Source organism: Halichondria panicea, chromosome 2 (assembly GCF_963675165.1).
Source record: "Halichondria panicea chromosome 2, odHalPani1.1, whole genome shotgun sequence".
Taxonomy (NCBI): domain Eukaryota; kingdom Metazoa; phylum Porifera; class Demospongiae; order Suberitida; family Halichondriidae; genus Halichondria; species Halichondria panicea.
In genome coordinates, this window is record NC_087378.1 from 8,046,858 (window position 1) to 8,061,613 (window position 14,756).

At 41.1% G+C, this 14,756-nt stretch overlaps 5 protein-coding genes across 11 annotated transcripts; 2 read left to right on the top strand and 3 right to left on the bottom strand.

Annotated features, from left to right (window-relative positions):
- Positions 1–1,071: 1,071 nt before the first annotated feature.
- Positions 1,072–2,227, bottom strand: LOC135331264 (ATP synthase subunit s, mitochondrial-like). 6 transcript variants are annotated; one of them, XM_064526362.1, is made up of 4 exons: positions 2,115–2,227; positions 1,821–2,020; positions 1,599–1,678; positions 1,072–1,256 (listed from the first exon to the last, which is right to left on the bottom strand). In XM_064526362.1, the coding sequence occupies exons 1-4, from the start codon at positions 2,177–2,179 to the stop codon at positions 1,185–1,187; spliced, it is 417 nt and encodes a 138-aa protein (XP_064382432.1). In that variant the 5' UTR covers positions 2,180–2,227; the 3' UTR covers positions 1,072–1,184. The 6 variants fall into 6 exon arrangements, with proteins under 6 accessions (XP_064382432.1, XP_064382429.1, XP_064382431.1 ...); XM_064526359.1 differs by having other exon boundaries at positions 1,516–1,678; XM_064526361.1 differs by having other exon boundaries at positions 1,815–2,020.
- Positions 2,228–2,269: 42 nt separating this feature from the next.
- On the top strand, positions 2,270–4,942 carry LOC135331258 (UBX domain-containing protein 1-like). The gene is made up of 11 exons (XM_064526351.1): positions 2,270–2,409; positions 2,688–2,741; positions 2,895–3,044; positions 3,112–3,148; positions 3,414–3,508; positions 3,611–3,665; positions 3,714–3,778; positions 3,839–3,910; positions 4,059–4,230; positions 4,593–4,773; positions 4,823–4,942. The coding sequence occupies exons 1-11, from the start codon at positions 2,357–2,359 to the stop codon at positions 4,864–4,866; spliced, it is 978 nt and encodes a 325-aa protein (XP_064382421.1). The 5' UTR covers positions 2,270–2,356; the 3' UTR covers positions 4,867–4,942.
- Positions 4,943–4,989: 47 nt separating this feature from the next.
- On the top strand, positions 4,990–6,639 carry LOC135331256 (coiled-coil domain-containing protein 89-like). The gene is made up of 6 exons (XM_064526347.1): positions 4,990–5,190; positions 5,475–5,883; positions 5,969–6,093; positions 6,151–6,233; positions 6,288–6,381; positions 6,439–6,639. The coding sequence occupies exons 1-6, from the start codon at positions 4,990–4,992 to the stop codon at positions 6,523–6,525; spliced, it is 999 nt and encodes a 332-aa protein (XP_064382417.1). The 3' UTR covers positions 6,526–6,639.
- LOC135331257 (small ribosomal subunit protein mS22-like) lies at positions 6,574–12,459 on the bottom strand. Of its 2 annotated transcripts, none has more exons than XM_064526349.1 (8): positions 12,333–12,459; positions 10,789–10,932; positions 8,757–8,921; positions 8,151–8,228; positions 7,857–8,009; positions 7,532–7,680; positions 7,328–7,436; positions 6,574–6,813 (listed from the first exon to the last, which is right to left on the bottom strand). In XM_064526349.1, exons 1-8 carry the CDS (start codon positions 12,402–12,404, stop codon positions 6,700–6,702), a joined length of 984 nt encoding a protein of 327 aa, XP_064382419.1. In that variant the 5' UTR covers positions 12,405–12,459; the 3' UTR covers positions 6,574–6,699. The 2 variants fall into 2 exon arrangements, with proteins under 2 accessions (XP_064382419.1, XP_064382418.1); XM_064526348.1 differs by lacking the exon at positions 6,574–6,813 and adding an exon at positions 6,844–7,077 and having other exon boundaries at positions 7,303–7,436.
- A 63-nt stretch (positions 12,460–12,522) lies between these two features.
- Positions 12,523–14,741, bottom strand: LOC135331237 (uncharacterized). The gene has a single exon (XM_064526324.1). The coding sequence runs from the start codon at positions 14,679–14,681 to the stop codon at positions 12,606–12,608; it is 2,076 nt and encodes a 691-aa protein (XP_064382394.1). The 5' UTR covers positions 14,682–14,741; the 3' UTR covers positions 12,523–12,605.
- Positions 14,742–14,756: the final 15 nt, after the last annotated feature.

Consider the following 14,756-nt stretch of genomic DNA (forward strand, 5'->3'; position numbering starts at 1 on the left):
ACTGTGCGCCTAAAATCATAGCCTCGATTCCCGGCCGCCTTGTTCAAGCGGCCGGGAATCGAGGCTACTAAAATCAGTGCAGCAGTGCTTTTCCAGAGCCTGAGGTGTTGCTTTTCTTCACACTGTTCAGCTCTAGCTCCCTTTCTCTGACAGGCATGCTATATCATGCACTGGCTAGATATCATGCTCTTAAAATGGCTGTGATTTAAATGTTGTGTTTTAATGACTGTATGCATGCATATCTTTAATCTGAATGATGTGCATCTTGAATGAATAGTGCATCTTTAATGAATGCATCAAAATCTTGAATGGATACTGTTGAATGCATAAAAATCTTGAATGAAAATTGCACATCTTGAATGAATACTGTATGCATCTTGAATAAATGTATTGTAATCTGAATGAAATGTAACATTTGAATTTTGAAACAAACGGCCCACCATAGAGCGATAGTGAGAGAGCATAGTGAGAGAGCAGAGGAAGATCGTCAGGGTCATATAAAGCTGCTTCCGGAGGACGTTATGAGTGGATCAATTGAAGTCCTCCTTTTGCACATCTTGAATGAATACTGTAAGGCATCTTGAATGCATAAAAATATTGAATCACATCTTGAATGAATGTATTTTAATCTGAATGAAAATGTAAAATTTGAATTTTGAAACAAACGGCCCACCATAACAGATTATATATAATTATATATAGTCAATAGTCAATCGTATTTCGAATTATTAGTCAATGCTTGAAAGAACATTTCCATTTCCTTTTGAGTACATACCCTCTTATACATTTCTTATAAAACCACCTCGTACAAAAGTCACACCCCCACTTGGCTTCATGACCATCTATAAATGGTTGCTTGCATACATGGCACCTTGACTCGTCAATCTTCTTTTCTCTTGATTTATTTGTGCGTTTTCGAGGGGATTTGGGCTGGTTCATCCTCCAAGGCTGTATAATTGTTAAACACCCTTGGAGTTTGTTTGCAGCTTGTACCAAGGGATCTGCATGTACGTGGTCGTATACCCTCTTCCTTCTTGCTGACCGTTTTGCTCTGGTTTGCTCAACAATGAGTTACTAGGTGATCATGCATGTGGTTCATTGCAGCTGTACAAACATAAAAGGTGACATGACTGCTAGCTATATATAGTAGTTATGCAGTAATTTTGCATTGTGGTAGTTGAATATTAAGTTCGTTCAGTTTGTGGTCTCTGTCCCGTATTCCAGGGGTGTCGGTTAAGTCCAACTTTTGTAGAGATCTGCAAAGGGAATTACTTGAATGAACGCTGGGAGAAAAAATAGCACTGGGCCTATAATAATTATATAGCCAGAACAAAGACAGCTCTTACATCTTCTTCCTCCACTTGACAAGTGGAGCGTTGAAATCATGAATTGGTAACTAGCAGGAGTACATTAAGATTGTACTTAATGTACAGTCCTGATATATATACTATAGTGATAAGTTCATCATTTGAAGGTTACATGCATGTGTTCAACCCCGGTTTAACTTGATTATACCCGAGTATGGAGAGGTATGCCAGAGCCTTGTGAGTGATACCAGGACAATGGCTGAGATCAAGCTCTCTCAGTGTGTCCTCTACCTGACTAAGGTGGACCAGCCCATCATCATACAAGTACTTGCATCTGCTCAACTTTAGAACTCTCAGACATGCCAATCCCTCTGTTGAGATCAGTAAAAATTAGTTAGTTAGGATATTGTGCATAATTATATACCACAGTTATATAGTAATTATGTGGTAGATCTACCTACAAGTAATCTTAACATACTGCTAGAAACAGGGACTGACTGAATGAACCTATACCAAGATGTTCGAGGCCATTCGAAGTGATGGACATCCCTGAGCCGTCAATCTGCTCCAGTTTGACCCCTCCTGAGGGTAGTCTGTTGTAGTCTGTATTCCAGTACTCCATGTCAGTAAACTTGACGGAGCCTCCCAGTCTCAGTACCCACTCAGCAGCTGCCCTGTCCGGACCCACCGCAGCCACTCGACTGTGGTCCACTCTGTACAGCAGGGATACATGTGCATATCGCATAGGGTCAACAGCCTTAAGTTATTTTTTGAGAGAATTATCATGATTTGTTATGCAAGCCCCACCTGTTGAATACAAAGTTGACCCAGCTCCAAAACTGTCTGACTTGTCCTGTCCTTCTGAGCAGCATTTTGGCACTGTAACCAAATATCTAACCACGCCCCCAACTGGACTGCGGCCTGTATTTAGGGAATTTCCCTTTACAAGGTGCTTTCTTACAAGAAAATTTGAGAAAAATTCTGCATAATTTTTTTTAGTAAGTACAGCAGATCTACCGCGCGCTCTGAGTGTAGTGCTGATTGTAACTATGTCTACAGCAAAGGCGTCCCTCATAGATATGGGGTTCCCTGAGAACAGAGCGTGAGTATAGGCCTATATAATAATAATAATAATAATAATAATAATAATCGATGCTTTACAGTATGACTTTACATTTGGACAGGGTGAATAATAATTGTGATGGGTCAGAAATTAAGATCATGCTGACAGGAAGTTCCTAGAAGGAACACCTGCGTAAAATTTATACATAATTATACAGTTATACAGAACAACAGCAATTAATTGTCATGACACCACCCTTGCCACTTCACACACACACACACACACACACACACACACACACACATACGCGTGCACAGGGAGAAAGCTCTGGCTGTGACTGGAAATCAAGGAGTACAGCTTGCTATGGATTGGTAAGGCTATTAAGTCTACCATGTGACATTAGTTTATTCCTATATAAACCGAGCTAATATTAATGATTGCTTTATGTACGTATGTACTTATGTATTTAGATCTACAGAGCTAGTGCTACTAGTGCTACACGATATTTTATACATTCTACACAGGTTGTTTGCCCACCAAGATGATGCTGATATTGATGCTCCCCTCCCAGAGAGCTCCTCTGGCCAGACCCTCGGGGAGAGTGGAGCAGTTGAGGGAGGACAGGCCGAACAAGCCACTCAAACAGCTGCTCCGAAATCAATCAAGTGTGAAGAGTACGTTTTGATGCTCCAATATTCTAGAAAGAATGTCTCACTGTTTATTGCATATTCTGATATTCAGTTGTGGGAAGTTGTTCAAGAGTGAGCTAGATGTTCAGGTAAGTCTGTTTCTATTTCATGGCACAATTATTTTTTTAAGTGGCATGCCTCCCCTTTGAAATGTACCAGTCCAGTAACAGGTAGACTGTCCTCCATTTAGGATTACATGAACTCCTGGTACCCCTATACCCACGTACCCCCAGGATTGCATGAACTCTCAGCATAATTACAATATGGGGTATAGACTGAGGAGTGGGCATTGGGTTAGCTCTCTTCATCGATAGCTAGAAGACTCGGTTACTGCCTTTGTTTATGTTGGTACAGGCCCATGCTGCAAGAACCCAGCACAGCAACTTCTCTGAGAGCACAGATGAGATTAAGCCACTCACGGCAGAGGAAAAACTGAAACAGCTAGCCAGGTATATACTTGTCTGTTTGTAATTAGGATGGCTGGTATGGATCACCCTATCTAATGAGGCGGTATCACTAAGTTGTTGAAACTCTCGTTCCTTTGTATGCAGATTAGAAGAGAAAAGAAAGCAAAAGAAACTAGAACGTGAGGAACAGGAGAAAAAGGTGGGTAAAAGTTTTAGTGCCCAAAACTGTTGACTATTTTTCGTTCAGGAAGCAGTTAGCAAGGAAAAAATCCGCAGAAAAACAGGCCAAGAGTTATCTGACATCAAGCAGAAGTAAGTAGTGTGAGGCATGCAGCTGTTTACTTACTTACCTAACTTGTTTTTTTCCGGTAGGATTGAACTGCAAGAGGCCAAAAAGTTTGCTGCGGAAAAAAAACGGGAAAAGATGGAAGACAAACTTGCAAGGTCAGCATTATAATTCTAGAATGTGGCACCACGTTTACTGACACTCTGTATTCTGTGATTGCTTCGCCCTTGGCATTGGTTGCTGTAATTATACATCCTATCATTAACTAGTGATGACATCATATCACGTATGTGTGCAATGTTGCAGGCAGAGAGTGCGAGATCAGATAGCACTTGACAGAGCAGATAAAGAAGCAAGAGCTGCTGCAGAGAAAGCAGCCTCTTCCTCACCGACAAAGCTGCCAGCTCAGCAGTTAGCACAACCTCCCACAGTTAGTACACCTTCTGTCAAGAAGGAGTACACCACATGTCGACTGCAGGTGACTTGCAGTGTTAAGATCATCCCATAATTATCCTATTCATGCTCTGTAAGAGTAAAAGCACTCACTTGCACAGCAAGAAGAGTTACTTCCACAATACTGAGTGTAGACTATTATATATTCAGATCTTAGGAGGTGTATTATTGTATTGTTTGGACACTTGTATATAAATACATTTATCGTAGGTATATAGCTAACGCTGTTGCTTTGGAGGGATACCTTATCCATAGCTCTGCACACTGCTGCATTCAAGCACCTTCATACTGAGAGGCTTGTAATTATTATTGTACTATAATTTATTAGAAATTTCTCTATTATCTATGATTGTGTAGGCATTTTTGTTCCCTTGTTTGGTTGTACAGATTCGTCTGACCGATGGTGGGACTCTAGTGCACACGTTCAACGCCACTGACTCTCTGGTGGATGTGAACCAGTACATCCTCATGAACCAGAGTGGAGAGAACTCTCCCTACTCTCTCATGACCACCTTCCCACGCAGAGTGTTCACTCATCATGACCACAACAAATCTCTCAATGAACTTGGTGAGTTGTATCAATATTGTTATGAGTTAATATTTTTCCTCTTCTGCAGGTTTGGTACCGTCAGCTGTTGTTGTTCAAACAAAAGGCACTTGAACACATTTTCTATGTATGGCACCAGTTATATTTATCTTTTGTTGAGATCTCTATAATCATTATTGCAGAAATGTTAGATTCGGAAATGATCGCTAAGAGAGGTGGGAGCCGCCCACGCATTTAATGGTTGTGTGTTTTGAAATATTTAAATATTTATTCGCTATTAATAAGCCAGTCCAAGGAGAAGTCATGGCGATGGAATTTGAAGTGGAGTCTGTCCCTGCTTCCCCGGCCCCCAGCATGGCTGCTCTTCGTTCTCGTGTGGAGCAACAGTCCACTCTGATAGCCATGCTCAAGCAGAGAGGAGACAACACACTATCAGAGGTACTTAGGGAGCGGGTCCAATAGTGAACTGTAGAGGCTGACTACCATGCATGCATGCCAGCTAAATTAATGTTGATACAGAAACATAACAACCATTGACCTAAGAGGGACATCATGGTATATACCGTATGCTCTATAATATAGCTATATCAAATATAATAAAGTGTTTAGCTAGCTACAAATGACTACTACTACGTAGAATAGATCATGGCTATGCCATTTATACATTTTACATTTTTAAATACGTGCATTGCTTTATATTATTATTATTATTATGTTCGCAGCTCACTGAATCTCAGACTAACTACAAGATGCTCTCTGTTACAATGGAAGTCCTACAAGAGAGACTGTCACACGAGGAGACGCAGCGCAAACAATTGGAGCAGAGGTTTTCTATACTCGCTGATAATCACGAAGAAATGATCCGCATTAAAGACGAGTACAAGCGAGCAAATTCAGACCTGCAGGCCAAATATGGAGCACATCTGTCTAAGGAGTGTGAAAAGTGTATCAGTCTTGAGAACGAGTTGACAGAAACTAGAAAAGCCTTCTCTGAGAATGAGAAAATGTGTGCAACTTTGACAAGTGATAGCTCTAAATTTCAATCAACGATTTTACTACTTGAAAAGCAGTTGGAGGCTATAAAGAAAGCCACAGAAGAGCATAAAGAACATCTAACAGGGAGGATAAATGGTTCGTTTTGTACCCCCCCCTCCCCACCCACAAAGTGTCCTTTATCTGTTATCTAATTTTATGATGCCTCTATGAATATCTGCAGATTACGAAGAGCAAGTGTGTCGGCTGGAGTTATGCTGTAGGAACAATGACGAACAAAATCAACAGCTCCAGGTTCATATCCAACATCTTGAAAAGGACAAAGAAAGCATCGCCCTAGAGTTAATGGTAAAGCAAATCCCTGTTGAATATTTTGTACTCGGCAATGTTATTTGTCTTGTACAGTCTCAGAAGACTCTATTGTTACGATGTGAGGAGAATCTCAAGAACTCTCTAGACAGAGAACAAACAGCACAGGAAGCGTTCAGGTACACAAGAAAACGCCTCTAACCAATGGGCTTACGTTATCTGTGCACATGTAGGTTGCGTAGAGAAGAGGTGTCGAGAGATGCGTGTGTCAAGCAACTGAGACAACAGCTATTGACTACAGAGGAAAAGTTATCAACAATTGAAAATGTAAGTAGCATTAAGCAAGCTCTGACTGATGTGTGTATATACCTCCATCACACACAGGACTATACTGCCTACAAGAACCACAGTGCCCAGTTGCTTGCTCATGAAAGAGAACTGAATAACAAACTAAGACACATCCTAGATTAGCATTTAATTAATTTTACTGTTTACAGTTTTCATGTGTACAAACAATAATTATTTAATTGTCAACAAATCATTAATTTTATTGACAGTCCCCAAAATACAAGGACACAAAATATTAACATTTTAAATACAGAATGGCACAATGATCTAATGAGTATATACTGTACAGTGCAAAGGCTACACGACTTGTTCTCTAGTGTCAGTGTGTGAGGAGTCTTGCTGGAGGAGCTCGTGTTGTATTGACCTCACTAAACTAAACAGTTCCTTCAGCTCTTGCTTGTCACAGAATTCCTGCAGTTAGCACACACAAAGACAGTTATATGTACACACTAGGAACACAGTTACGAAATAGATTATTAAATAACAGCACTGTTTTGAAACTCAGTATAAATGTCCACAAAAAGCTACCAGACTTTTGTTAAATTGTTTACGAGGTGTTATGAGATCAACTTCAAGTTAACTACTACCTTGAGCTCATGAACCCATGAACCCATGAACCCATGAACAATGGGATGGGATTAATTACATTAGTCAATGAACTGTACCAGTACATACCTTTATGAACTGTACCAGTACATACCTTTATGAACTGTACCAGTACATACCTTTATGAACTGTACCAGTACATACCTTTATGAACTGTACCAGTACATACCTTTATGAACTGTACCAGTACATACCTTTATGAACTGTACCAGTACATACCTTTATGAACTGTACCAGTACATACCTTTATGAACTGTACCAGTACATACCTTTATGAACTGTACCAGTACATACCTTTATGAACTGTACCAGTACATACCTTTATGAACTGTATTTTTGTGATGTCAGTATCTGTAGTATTATGAGGCAGCTCTGTTTCAGGGTACACCATGGAGTACAATGCTAGTAAGTCAACTGCATCAGACAATCTGCACAGGACACAAGCACACGTTTAAGACAATGTTGAAGGAAGTTCTAATGCCCCATACCAGTATAGTAAAATAGAGAGAGCACAGAAACTCACAACTTTTTTGAAAGCATGTCTTTGAGCAGTCCCGAAATGTTATTCTTCACAGTAACGAGGTACCACACCATAGAGCCAAAGTACGTGGTGGATCTGAGCAGGTCGTGCAGTCTGTTCTCATCAGTGTGATCGTACACAGCATGATGAATCTGAAGGGACATCAATAATTATTGGGCCCGAAAATAGGAATTTTATAGCTCGTGACAAATTTGGGATTCAGCATACCATCTGAACAGGCTCCTTCTAAGGTTTCAGAAAATCAGAAAATCGTTAAATTTGGACCATTAGAACTCTAGTTACAGAGCTGAATACCATACCCCCTCACCTTGGTGTAATCCTCTGAGTCTGGCTCACATTGCAGACACACTCGGTCCAAAATGTTGACATGGAAGTGAGACCTGAGACTGGCCATTGTCTCAGAGCCACCCTGGAGAACAGGAGGTAGCCACATCTTGCGACCCAGGACAGGGAAAAACAGCTGTAAAGGGATTCATCATCAGTATAAAAAATGCCGTTACTAAAATCACCAAATTGTGATGTGGTAAATTATCATTCTGCAATTGAAATAAAAGATCTTCAAAGATTGTGTCAGTAGGACAAGTGTGTGTGTGTGTGTCACCTGACACATCCTGTCCCTCTCGTCCCAGTTGGCATCTCGTAGAGTGCCATCAGTCTCACGAACAACAATACGACGTTCCTAAAAAGTATGTAGGAGAGGCGGGGGGAGAATTGGTCTTTAATATCATAGTGTCTATTGGTATTTGTAAGCTTATTATTGAGCTATTCAAGGCGGCGTAATTCACGCACGCACGCACGCACGCACGCACGCACGCACGCACGCACGCACGCACGCACGCACGCACGCACGCACGCACGCACACACACACACACACACACACACACACACACACACACAAATATTCGACGTCATGTATGAACAAGTTTGACTACAGGCAATTACAAAAGGCAGTGACACACGAACAAGTATGGCTATGAACAAACAGACAAACTAACGGACTACTATAACCCAGAGGAGGTCCGACATGCGTGCACGAATCACTACAAGTTGATGTCATTGCGGTCACGTGATAATGTCCACCAATGCACTAGCACTTGTAGTGATTCGTGCATACATGTCAGACCTATAACCCGTGGCCACCACCGATAATTATAACAATCCTTAATTTTAGTGTGTGCTGTATTTCACCACAGTGATCGGGCTGACCTTGTTCTCCTTGTGCTGTGTAGTGTCAGTGAATACCATCTTATTGTCCAAGTACTGGTCCAGTATCTCATCCCTCTCACCCACCTCACCTTGTGGCTCCCTCACTGGCACTATAGGTGGCATACGCAACAGCTCTCCAGCCTTGGCTGTAGTCTCTGCATGTACCTATAGGCCAGTGAATACATTCAATGGAATATTTTCTTTTTGCACACATAATTATAATTACGCAAATTCAGTGAACTTCGAATAATAATGAACTTTGAATAATAATAATGGTAGAGCTAACATTAATTGTGGCAAATACTTCGATGTCTCATATGAATCTCTCAAAAATGAATGACACCATTTGAAAGGTCTTTTCAAAATATCAGAAAATAGGTGTAATTATATGCACAAAATTTAAGTTATGGCAGCTGAAAGAGTCCTTGAAACATTGACTAAATGGAGGGGAGGGGGGTTGTAGTTGCACATCTTTGAAAAGCCATAACTTTAGTACCATTGATCCAATGTCAAAAATTTTATGATTTTCTGAAAGCTTATAAAAAGATCTTTCAAATGATGTATTTAAATTAAAACTCAAGTTATGACGACTCAAAGTTAGTGATAAAACAGGACAAATTCCCACAATTTGGTTCCGCCACGGCTTTTCTCAGAGAATGTAACTTTTTCTATCTCTAGGTTATCACTGATTTAAACACATCATTAGATAGACATTACAAAGGGCTACAAAATGCATCTATAATTGTGCTGGTACTCTATTGAAACTCAAATTATGAGGACTCAAAGTTAGTCTTAAAACAGACCAAATTCCTACAATTTGGTTCCGCTACGGCTTTTCTCAGAGAACATAACTTTCTCTATCTCACTGATTTAAATACACCATTGGATAGACATTACAAAGGGCTACAAAATGTATTTATAATTGTGCTGGTACACTATCGAAACTCAAGTTATGACGACTCAAAGTTAGTCTTAAAACAGACCAAATTCCTACAATTTGGTTCCGCTATGGCCTTTCTCAGAGAACATAACTTTCTCTATCTCTACTGATTTAAACTCACCATTAGATAGACATTACAAAGGGCTACAAAATGCATTTATAATTGTGCTGGTACTCTATCGAAACTCAAGTTATGACGACTTAAAATTCAAAATTTGGTTGGGGTCATAATTTATCATTTTTCGCCTTTGGACCATGGTATGGCCAAGGGCGTATGCAGAGAAGAGGGCATGCAACTCGCCCAATTCTCAGAATCATCCGACTTCGTATTGAGCTATTTTTAGAACTGCCCACAAAACGCCCACGCGTAATCTTTGACCGCACAAGGTAAATCAAAGTCTTTTTTATATCTGTGCTAGCTAGCTAGCTCGATTGCAGCATAGTAAAACTAGTTCTCAGCAGCAGTATGGCTCGTACTAGCAGTGTCAAAGGCAAACCATCCAACAGTTGCAACTCCAAGAAGATGAAACCTAGGTACAATAAACCTGTCTTCCTGAGTCTCTGGTACTTCTTAACAATGCACCCAGCACTTAACTTCCCGCTCGAAGGGGTTGTCTTGGACCTGGCTGGACTAGGACTGGTCATGACACTTCTCTAAAATAATACTCCACTGTTAGCTAGCTAGCTAGCAAAGGCTAGGCAGCTCTGATGTACACGCCCATAATTATAACTCCGTAAACAACACCGCCCACTTGTTCACGTCCATATACTGGATTCTATTTTTAGCATATCCGGTCTCTGATACGAAGTCGGATGAGTACGTAGGGTACATAGTGAGTTGCATGCCCTCTTCTCTGTATACGCCCTTGGTATGGCCAAATTGACATTTACTTTTATCTGAACTTTGATGACACCATTTTAAAGGTCTCTTTTTAAGCTTTCAGAAAATCAGAAAATTGTTGAAATTGGACCCACGGAATTCAAGTTATGGCAGCTGAAAGAATCCCAAACCATTAAACGTGAGATGAAATTTCAGCTACACTGTAACTATACTATAATTATGTCTAAGGCTGAAGTCAGCATTTCACTTACTTCTTTTAGTTCTTCCATTGTCATCAACCTGTACTGGGGCAGCTTGAGCGGCTCTTTCTTCGCAGCAAACACTTTGTCAAAGTCCATTCCCGTCATTCTGAGTAGCAGTTCTTGTACACGTTCATCATTAGGGCCAACAGGGAACTGTTAAAGAATAATTATAAACAATACTCATGATTATACGGTTAGTAATACACACATGCGATGATTATTTAGGGAGATGATACTTTCAGTGCATGTGGTTGCTGACTTAGCACCTAAATCTCAACAGTGTGATCACACAACTAGCTAATGAAAACAGTGTACAGGTATATTGATAATTAATACAAATGTATATAGCAGCTTAGTTATGAAGGAGATCATATTTACACCTAAACTAATTACTACATAGTTTTGAGTGTTAAGACTCTTACCTGGGGAACCCACTAGGAATGCCCATAAAAGTGTGAAACTCTAAGTTTACAACAGTGCTTTGTGTGAACCACGCACTTCTTAAGTAACTGGATTAGGCCAGCAACCAACCATAGGCCAGTTTACATTTCAATCCAACCAGGGAGATTGAAAGCTTTGTGTACATGTGTTAACTGCTGATCAGGGTCTGAGAGAGATGGATAAGACAGCTGTCATGAAAGTCCTCCAGCTAGAGCCTCACATTGAAGGAGGCTACTTCAAAAGAACGTACACCTCACCACACACCACCACTGGAAACAAAGTCAGCATGTCTTCTATCTACTACATGCTGACTACCGACAGTCCAATAGGTCACACTCATAAGAATTGCTCTGACATCATACGCTACTACCATCTTGGATTGCCATTTCGCTATTTGCTCTTATTCCCTGATGGATACATAGAGGAGACTATACTAGGCCCGGACATACTGGCCGGACACAAGCTCCAGTTGCTCACTCCTGGTGATACCTGGGTGTGTACGGAAATACTGACAGGACAAGGGGGAGAGGCAGAGGAGTTTGGTATAGTCAGTGAGGCGGTCACTCCAGGATTTGAGTATTCCGATATGGTCATGGCGACAAAAGAAATTATTCAATCTCAATACCCACAGCACTGGAATACGCTCAAAAAATTTATACGTTCCAACAATTAGTCTTTATTGTGATTGTGCTGTATGATTTTAATTATACTGAAAATAAACGTAAACGAGATCACAGAGATTCGAGGATAAAACATGACCCTCCACAAATAGACCCCCCATGTATCAGAGGAGGTCCGACACGAGTACCTTGATTAGGCTAAACTTGAGTTAATTAGTCACATGCAACAATGACGTTAACGTTGAATTTTGCACATGACCAAGCCTAATCGAGGTACTCGAATCTTCAGCTGCATTTATGGCTGATGCTGAAATGTTTGATGTTGCTTAAAATAAAAAGTAAAACTCTCAGTAAAAGTACCTTCTCTACCCATGCATTGTATCCCCTACCGCCCCCCCTCCCCGCGGCCAGGAAGATTATAGGTTGAATGGTATGGCTACATAGTCAGTTAGATGTTCCATCATACATAAGTCCATGCTAGTGAGTCCTCACCTCCTGGGTACAGAATGTCCTGCATTGAAGCAAAGAGACTCTAAGCAAAGGTACAGAAATCCTGGACACCATCTCTCTCCTTAGTACAACAGCCACGTGGGTTGGCCAATGATGGGGAAATCCCTAATATAATGGGAAATCCCCGTACAAGACCACTAGCAAAGTACTTAATTTTTTTATTCAAAATTAATTATCAGCCAAATTAATTGTAAATGAGGGCACAAAATCACAAATACATGATAATGCATTGGAATAATTACAAGAGATATAACACTAATCCCTAATCAACTGTAGAGTGAGTCCATCAGATATATTCTGAGCAGCTAAAGTGTCCTCATCAGCTAACAATCGATTTTCGGAGAAGAGCCTCTGACCAGCCATAGGGATGTTTTCATTCTGCTCGATTCGCCTCTTCAGGTCACCCACAGTGCCTTGCAGATCAACAGTCACGTTGAATTGCCGTCCACCATCTTGGATTGTCAGCTTGCTACCATCCATACTCTGAACTCGCAACACCAGGTGGATTACTGACTGATTCTGCACACCAACACTTGCAATAGTTTCCTCGTCGTCTATTTGCTTACCGCCCATTATGAGGCATTGTGAGGATATCTCCATCCCTTCTTTTTCGTATATTTGCTCTTTGAGACTTCTCACGGTCTTAGAAAGTTCTGTTTCCAGTCTGATGGTCTTTCCAGTGAGTGTCTTCACAAACAAGTGCATGGTAGTCTGCGCTGAATCGGTGGGAGCATTCGATACAAGGATGAGATCTAATCTCGAATCAGATACAATTCCACAATCTTTCAACTTCTGGTCGTTGTCCAATTCATTGCCACCAAAGAAGAGCTGCTGTGTTGGAACAGGATAGCGTTTCTTGGTCAAAATGGCTCTTTTCAGTCCTTCAACAGTGATATTATCCGGTTCTTCCAAAGTGAAATTGTCTTCTTCTTCGCCACCCACAATAATAGTCAGCTGTAGGACTGGAGGAGCAGCAATCTCAACGTGCAACATATGGTTGCTCTCAATAACGTAGGAGCGTAAACTTCGGTCATTTTCAAGCTTCATACGAGTGAAGTACAGGTCCATCTGGTCCAAAGGAAGGCTCTCTCTGGTGATGATCAGTTCTTTCAGCTCCAGTACAGTGAGATCGGGATTAACCCAAAATGAAATGGTACTTCTGTCACGAAATGAGATGAAGATTTGAGTGTTGCGATCGCTGTCGATTTGAAGGTCAACGTGACTATCGGAAATAATTCCACAATCTTCCATCGTAGCATTGTCATTTTCGAGCAGTTGATCATTGAAGTACAATTTTTGAATGCTAATGGCAATTCCTTCCAATTCGAGCATTTTCCTTTTTATATATCCGACCACTTGTCTTGGAGTAACTTCCACTGAACGCAATCGACCAGTTGGTGTAGTCACGGCAACCTCATAACTATCGCCAGTGCGTAACACAATGTGAACAGCAGATTCGTGCTCTATTCTGTATGATAAAAACCTCTCGTGATTGTGAAGTTGTATTCCAGTGAAAACGATTCTTTGCCTGTCAATTGGAATCCCTTCTTTCAGCGATACTTTTCTTTTCACCTCAAAAACAGTATCATGTGACGTCACAGTGATGAGGATCGTTTGACCTACGAGGGTCTTGAGGAAAACATCCATTTCGTACAGTCGAAGTCGGATCTGAATATTGGATCCGTTAATCACAGTGTGTTCGTTCAGCCGTGAGCTCGGTTCCATAATTATCTCATCGAAAACCACCTCTTGATGATAGATGGGGATACGAAGTCGAGTCTGTACTCGCTGCTGTAGAGCGCTCACCAAATCATGGGATGCAATATTTGTCACAAACGTTTGCCCAGTGTACGTGTTCACTCGGAGATCGATATGTACTTCCAGCTGTAGCTCGACAACACCTCCTCGATAAAACCTCGACAAAAACGCAGCATCGGAAACTCCCACATTGTCTCTGCGAATGACTAGGTTCATCAATGCAATTCCTTCTTGCTCTTCGATTTTTCGTTTCAACGATGCAATGGTGTCCACACTACGTGACATTGTCAGCATGATTGGGTCCCCTCCTGCCAGTCTCTCCACGGTAACCGGTAACGAGTCGTTGCGAGTATCTTCAACATGCACTTCGGCTCCCTCAACAAGTCTCAGCGAACGCAAAGTTTCTTTGTCTCCGTGAAGAATTCCGCCCATGAATTTTACGATTTGATTTTCGACTGGAATTTCTACATTTTCGACTAGCCAAGTCCTGACATCATTCAAAGTCTTAGTGTCCAGATCCCATTCAAAAGAGAAGGAGCCGTGGCCATCAACTACAATAGTGAGGGAGGTCATATTCAATTTTATAGGGGTGTAGAAGAAAAGCTTGATCGCGATAAGCAGACATGTGTACCAAGGGAATTCCCCTCA